This window comes from Microtus ochrogaster, chromosome 15 (genome assembly GCF_000317375.1).
Source record: "Microtus ochrogaster isolate Prairie Vole_2 chromosome 15, MicOch1.0, whole genome shotgun sequence".
In the NCBI taxonomy this organism is placed as follows: domain Eukaryota; kingdom Metazoa; phylum Chordata; class Mammalia; order Rodentia; family Cricetidae; genus Microtus; species Microtus ochrogaster.
The window spans coordinates 15112068-15119039 of record NC_022017.1 but is presented as its reverse complement, the minus strand read 5'-3'; the positions used below and the strand labels follow the sequence as shown (position 1 = coordinate 15119039).

General features: G+C 49.0%; 1 protein-coding gene across 1 annotated transcript in view; it reads right to left on the bottom strand.

Moving 5' to 3' along the window:
• Positions 1-2325, bottom strand: part of Lgals2 (galectin 2) — a 7516-nt gene extending 5191 nt beyond the window's left edge. Inside the window, exon 1 of the mRNA XM_005354230.3 lies at positions 769-2325. Coding sequence (XP_005354287.1) covers positions 769-774 — 6 coding nt within the window. The 5' untranslated portion in view covers positions 775-2325. The remainder of the gene's footprint in view (positions 1-768) is intronic.
• Positions 2326-6972: the final 4647 nt, after the last annotated feature.

Sequence of the window (6972 nt, the reverse complement as noted above, 5' to 3'; positions counted from 1 at the left end):
CTCTTTTTCTCTTTTGAGACAGGGACTCCGTATGTACCTCTGGCTGGCCAGGAACTTACTGAGTAGACCAGGCTGGCCAAAACTCAGAGCTCCTTTTGCCTCTGGCCCTTGCAAGCTGCATCCCCACATATAGTTTGTGTGGTGCTGGAGATCAAACCCAGGGCCTCGTACATGCTGGGCAAGCACTCTACCCATGTGATTCCTTTAAAAATATGTTACTTTTATGGTGTTGAAGATCAAACCCAGGGCCTTGAACATACTAAATACACACTCTCTCATTGATATGGAACCTTTTCCCAGCCCCTGAACCTCAATTTCTTGTCTTTGTGAAACTCAGTAGTGGTTATCAGTCATAATTAATATTACCATCACTGTTCTCACAAAGAGGTCCTGGCCCTGAGCCTGGTGGAGGCAGAGAGATTGGGCAGCTTCAACGCTAAGGGGTTTAGAGACCATCCACCCAACTTTGTTTGTTTTTTTTCTTTTTGAGATAGGGTCTCTCTGTGTAGCTCTGGCTATCCTGGAACTCACTATGTAGACCAGGCTGGCCTTGAACTTAGAGATCCACCTGTCTCTGCCTCCCAAGTGCTGGGGTTAAAGGTGTGCGCCGCCACCTTTAATCCCAGCTTTTTTTTTTATGCTCATGGAGAAACTGAGATGAAGAGAAGGGCAGCAGTAGAGGACCCCCAAATACCCTACCCTAACCCACACACTCAAGCAAAGACAAGCGAGTGGAGGGAAGTGGGCCCCAAGGACCAGCATCCTCACCGACATGGTGACAGCTCCCAGCCACAGCTCTCCCAGTCACTCCCAGAGGCTCGTGTGCAAGGTATCACCTCTTGGTCAGGTTTATATCCCAGAATATTACACATTAACTACCCCAAGGCCATAAATAAGGACTTTGACCTTATTATTCCCTAATATCTCCTGGCCTGCATTTGCAAATACTCAACAAACAGGAAGACAGATCCTCACCCCGCCTCCCAGTTCTGAGCATCCTCCTGGTCTCCCTGCAATTCCTACCAGCCTCCATGGTCAGTACTCCACAGAGCCCAGAGGAGGAGGCCCTAGTACCACCCCCACACAAACCACAGACACCCAGAGCTTGGCAGGCCACCCAATCCCCCTGCTGAGCCCAGCTCCTACAACCACAAAAAGACAGGCTAAGGCTGTAAAAATGTCCAGGCTTCTAATTTTCAATGATCTCATGAATCATTCGAAGACATTTTTTTCCTTCTCTCATCCATTCTTTTTTCTGATTACACATATAACTTGTTTCTTCTTTTTCTTCTTGTGAAACAGAGTCTGCCCATTTTGCCCAGGATGGCCTTGAACGCTCTATTGTCCTCCCACTTCTGTGCCCAAGTGCTGGGATTCCAGGCAGAAGCCCCACATCCAGCTGCATGCATGTCCATTTCAAAAGGGAAACATGGTAGAGCCAAAGAAACATCTAGGGCCGGTGAGATGGCTCGGCAGATAAGGGAACTTGCTGCCAAGCCTGACCAGCCAAGTTTGATTCCCGGAGCTCACATGATGGAAGGAAAGAACCAATTCTTACAAGTTGTCCCTCTGACCTCCGCACACACACAAATAAGTATAATTTAAATATTTAAAAGCATCTATAAATATCTATTCCTGTCAAAAGAGTACTTTTAAAAGGCCTTGGAGCATGGCTGAGTGTTGAAACACTCTCCTTAGCAAGCCCAGGTCCCTGGAATCCAGCCTCAGCCTCAGCCATTACTAAAGGAAGCAGAAGGAAGAGGAAGCAAAAGCGGACCATTCTGTAAGGGCTGGGTGGTTCAGTGGTGGAGCGTGCACTCAGCATGAACAACCTGTAGCTTCCACCCCTGGCACCGTGCACGAAACAGTGTGTTCTGCTGGGACACAAACAGAACGTGCAGAAGGAGCCCAAGGGCTCGGGGTGCTGAGAGTTTACATGCTTCGCCCATTGTTTTCTGTGAATTTTGTGATGGTCGGGCTCGATCTACACCGTTAGATAAAGAAAGGCATTCCGACACAGTGCTGCTGCCAGGAGAGGACCTGCCCTCTGTCTGTCCTTCCAGTGGTGTCGGTGGATTTATACCATAGGCAGTCTGTACGATTGTTTATCCTGCTTCATTGGGAATCCCGAGACCTACAGATCTGCATTTCAGAACCGTGTGTCCCTGGCTGAGAAATCCTCCAACTCTCCAAGGCTTAGTTTGTGGGACCAGTCTCCTGCCTCCGAGCACCGACATTCATCCTGTTCCCTGTTAAAAATGTAGCTCCGTGTGGGGTGGGGCGGTGGTGGTGCATGCCTTTAATCCCAGCACTTCAGAGGCAGGGGCAGGCAGATCTTTGTGAGTTCGAGGCCAGCCTGATCTAAAACGTGAGCTCCAGGACAGCCAGGGTTACACAGAGAAATCCTGTCTTGGGAAAACTACAAAAAAAATAAAAAATAAAAATAAAAATCAGCTCCATTCTCTCCCACACAAAGTATGGCTGCACCCAACAACCTCCGCTGTGCACATTCCCAGAAAAAGAACCTTGCCAGCTCTCTGGGTTGGCAACCCACGGAGGCTTCCATCCCAGTTGGCAGTGACTGCACTGGGCAGGGCACTGGGAGGCCAGCCCTGTTGCGGCCCCTGTCGTGCCAGGAGCTGGTGGGTGGCTCACTGCCCAGGGCTCCCATGGGACAACACCTTCTGTGCCAGGCCAAGAGGGGAGTGGTTGATTTCCTTATTTTACCCACAAGGAAATGAATTTCTTCTGGGCCTGTCTCTTGGGAGCCAAGTGAGATAAGAAAGCGGGGCTGATGGCCTTCTGATGACAGCGTTCACCCTCCCTCGCCACAGAAGCTGTGGAAAGAGCACATAAAGTTCGTGTTTTGAAGAGAATTTTTGAAGCCGGAGGACATAACCGTCCTTACAGCTCTGGGCCTTTATGAATATACATTGCATTGTTTGTCTGTTTGTTTTCATACAGCATCTCACTGTATAACCCAGGCTGGCCTAGACCTCACTAGTTAGCTCAGGCTGGCCTGGGATTTACACTGATCCTCCTGCCTCAGGAACCCAGGTACTGGGATAACAACTGTGTACCATGAAGCCAAGCTTGCGTGTATATTTTATGGCAATGAAAGATTCGTATATATCTGTGCTCACATGTGTGTGCATGTATGGTGTGAATCTGTGCGGCACATGCCTGTGTGTGTGCAGGTGCACATGCCTTTGGAAGATATCAAGGATCTCCTTTGACTCCTCTCTGTCTTATGCCTGGAGACAGAAGACAGGATCTCACTGGACCACATGCTCTCCCTTTTGGACAAGCTGGTTGACCAGCAAGCTCTCATCACCCCCTCTGTCTCCACCTTCCAGAGATGGGAAATGGCGTACACAGTCATATAGATGCTAGGGATTTGAACTCAGGTCCTCATGGTTTCAGAACAAGTGCTCTTTCCCATTGAGCCATCTCCCCAGAGGGCTCCAGGCTCTACAGGCATGCTTTTGTGAGATCAACTGCTTTCACACCGCTGGATTGGTGATTAGCTTCTAACTAAAACAGTTATAAATAGCCTACAGCAGCATCGGCTGTCACCGGACTGAGACGGTTATTACAGACTACAGCAACGTAGGCTGTCACCGGACTGAGACGGTTATTACAGACTACAGCAGCATGGGCTGTCACCGAAACAGTTACAAGAGACTGTAGCGTTGATAGGTGACACCGTCAAGGTTAGTGCTGGGGGCTGAATGCGCTCCCCCAAACTCGTGGTGAATTCATTAACACCATCTGGGCATCGTGGTGCAGGCCTATCATTCTAGGACTTGGGAAGTGGAGGCAGGAGGATCAAGAGTTCACAGTCATCCTTGGCTATATAAGGAGATAGAGGACAACCTGGGCTACTAGAGACTTCATCTCAAAAAAAAAAAATGCCATTGGGTCAAATTGGGCTAGACCTCGAAGAGGTGATTAGGCCACCTGGCAGATAAATGCCAGAATGGGCTTCTAATAAATCAATGGGCTGGGTCCAATGCCTCTCTGCCTGCCGTATGTTCTCGTTTCCTGCCCTGCTGTGATAGCACAAGTACCCTCGCCCAGTGCATGGCATGCTCATGGCTTCCTAGCCTCCGGGACACAGACAGTAAACCTCTCTCGTTAATGTTTTGTTTAGTCTGTGGTATTCTGATATAGCAGCAGAAACAGATTAACACAGCTCTCCCGCTCCGCTTTCTGGTACCCGCAGTGTAGCTTGCTGTAAGGATCCCGAGGTAAAGGTCTGTGTGCCAAAAAACTCTTGTCTCCAGCCACACGTGTGATCTTGGTCTCGGATCTGACCCCACACATAAAATATTTCTTTGAATTAAAGCACTTAAAGCATTTAGGGGTTAGAGGCCCAAGGTATCATGCCTGCTGGGGCCAGAGTGGCACTTAGTCTTTTGGCTTCTGGTATCTCTGGTATCTTTTCCCACAGGCCACCTGCTGTTGGGGGACTTTGGTCTTGAGATAGCCAAGGACCCTGCCTATCTCCTCTCCTCCCCAATCCTCCCAGAAAACAAACAGATTCTTTTTGACACGAAGCTGTTCCCTCCCAGCCCACCCTGCAGCAACGTCTTCCTTAGAGGGACAGAAGGAAACAAGACAAGCTGGCAGGTGGGCGGGGGTGGGGAACAGAACCGTTTGGGCATCAGAGCCATGGTCAAGTCCCAGCTCTGTCACCTGCAAACTGAGTGACCGTGGAAGGACACATAGACTTTTCAGTTTCTTCATCTGGGAAGTGGAGCTCAGAGCATCGTGAGGACTATGGTGGCTCACTGCTTTGATAGCAATATGCATAGTGAGGCAGGATGCTCACTATGAGTTCTAGACCAGCCTCACTTACATAGTAAATTTCAGGTCCGCCTAAGTCATATAGCAAGATTTTGTCTTGAAAAAAAAAATCTTCTTAGGCTGGCTGTGAGATTCGTTTTGTTTTGTTGTTTGTTTTTCAAGACAAGATTTCTGTCTTGGAATTCACTCTGTAGACTAGGCTTGCCACGAACTCACAGAGATCTACTTGCCCTGAGTGCTGGGATTAAAGGCATGTGCCACCACTGCCCAAATGGTTGTGAGACATTTTTTAATTTAAATTTTTGGGGGGTTGTTTGTTTGCTTGTTTGAGACAGGGTTTCTTGTGTAACAGCTCTGGCTGTCCTGGAACTCACAGAGATCTGCCTACCTCTGTCTCCCGAATGCTGGGACTAAAGGGGTACACAACACACCCAGCTAAATTTTAATTTTTTTTTTTTTTTTTTGGTTTTTTTGAGACAGGGTTTCTCTGTGGTTTTGGAGCCTGTCCTGGAACTAGCTCTTGTAGACCAGGCTGGTCTCGAACTCACAAAGATCCGCCTGCCTCTGCCTCCCGAGTGCTGGGATTAAAGGCATGCGCCACCACCGCCCGGCTTAAATTTTAATTTTTAAAAGCATATTTGTTACTTTTGGGATTGCTATGGCCAAAATACCTTCAAGACCAGCTTCATGGAGTGTGGTGGTTAATACTGACTGTCAGTTTGTCCGGCTCTGGAATCATCCAGGAGACAGGCTACTAGGCACACCTGTGAGGAGCTATCGTGACCAGGCAAAGGGAAGAGGTGAGGGGACCCATCCTAAAACTGGCACACCATCCCCTGGGCTTGGGTCTTGAGCTGCATAAAAAGGAGAATCGAGCTGAGCACTGTAGTGATATTTTGTTTGTGATCTAACAAATAAAGCTTGCCTGACGATCAGAGTGCAGAGCTAAGCCACGAGTTAGCCATAGAGGCCAGGCAATGGTGGCACACACCTTTAATCCCACCACTCAGGAGACAGAGGCAGTCAGATCTCTGTGAGTTCAAGGCCACTCTGGGCTACAAACAGAGCTCACACAAAGATCATCCCAGCACTTGGGATCCCACGCCTTTAACCCCAGCACTAGGGAGGTGGAGACAGGAGTGATATGGCTGGGCAGAGAGAGGAATATAAGGCGGGAGGAGACAGGAGCTCAATGTAGTCTGAGGATTCATAGAGACAGGATCGCCCTTTTGGTCTGAGGTAGAGGCAAGAACGAGTGGCTGCTTCTCTGATCTTTCAGTGTTCACCTGATAGCTGACTCCAGGTTTTTATTATTAAATAGAATTGGTGCAGAGCCCCGGCATTCTCTCTCTCTGCATCCTGACTTCAGATGCAGTGTGACCAGCTGTCTGAGCTCCTGCCACCAGGTCCTCCCCACCATAGTGGGCTATAGCCTCGAACTCTCAGCCTTAATCCCCCTTCCTTCCTCAAGCTATTTTTCTCAAGGTATTTTACTACAGCAACAAGATGAGTAACTAGTACAAGAAGGGGGGTTGGTTTGGGCTCCTGGTTTCAAAGGGCTCGGCTCATGATTGCCTGGTTCCGTGCACTTGGGCAAGACATCACCACATGGGGCAGGGTGTGTGGTAGGAGAAGCTTCTTATCCTCTAAAGCAGAGTACAGGAAGATGGCCCAGAACCAGTTCAGGCTCCCTGGGCCATACTCGCAGTGACCTACTTTCTCCAAGCAGGATCTCTTCCTCCCTTTCTCAGTGATGCTGTTACATCATGAATCCAGCAGGGTGCTAACCCACTTACCATGATGACGTCTTCAGGATCTAACCCCCTGTGCGCTCTACCACCGATACACTCAGGGGTACTCTTTACTCATCTCTAGACAGTTCTCAGTCCAGCTAAGTAGATTGCCAAAATTAATCCTCACAAAGCTAGGCATAGTGGTGCACACTTTTAATCCCTGCACTGACAGAAGCAGGTGGATCTCTGTGAGTTCAAGGCCCGCCTGGTCTACAGAGTGAGTTCCTGGACAGCCAGAGCTAGTAAGACCTTGTCTCAAATCAAACAAACAAACAAAAAAAGATTAGTCTCCAGGCAGTGGTGGCACACACCTTTAATCCCAGTACTCGGGAGGAAGAGGCCGATGAAACTCTTTGAGTTCGTGATCTTG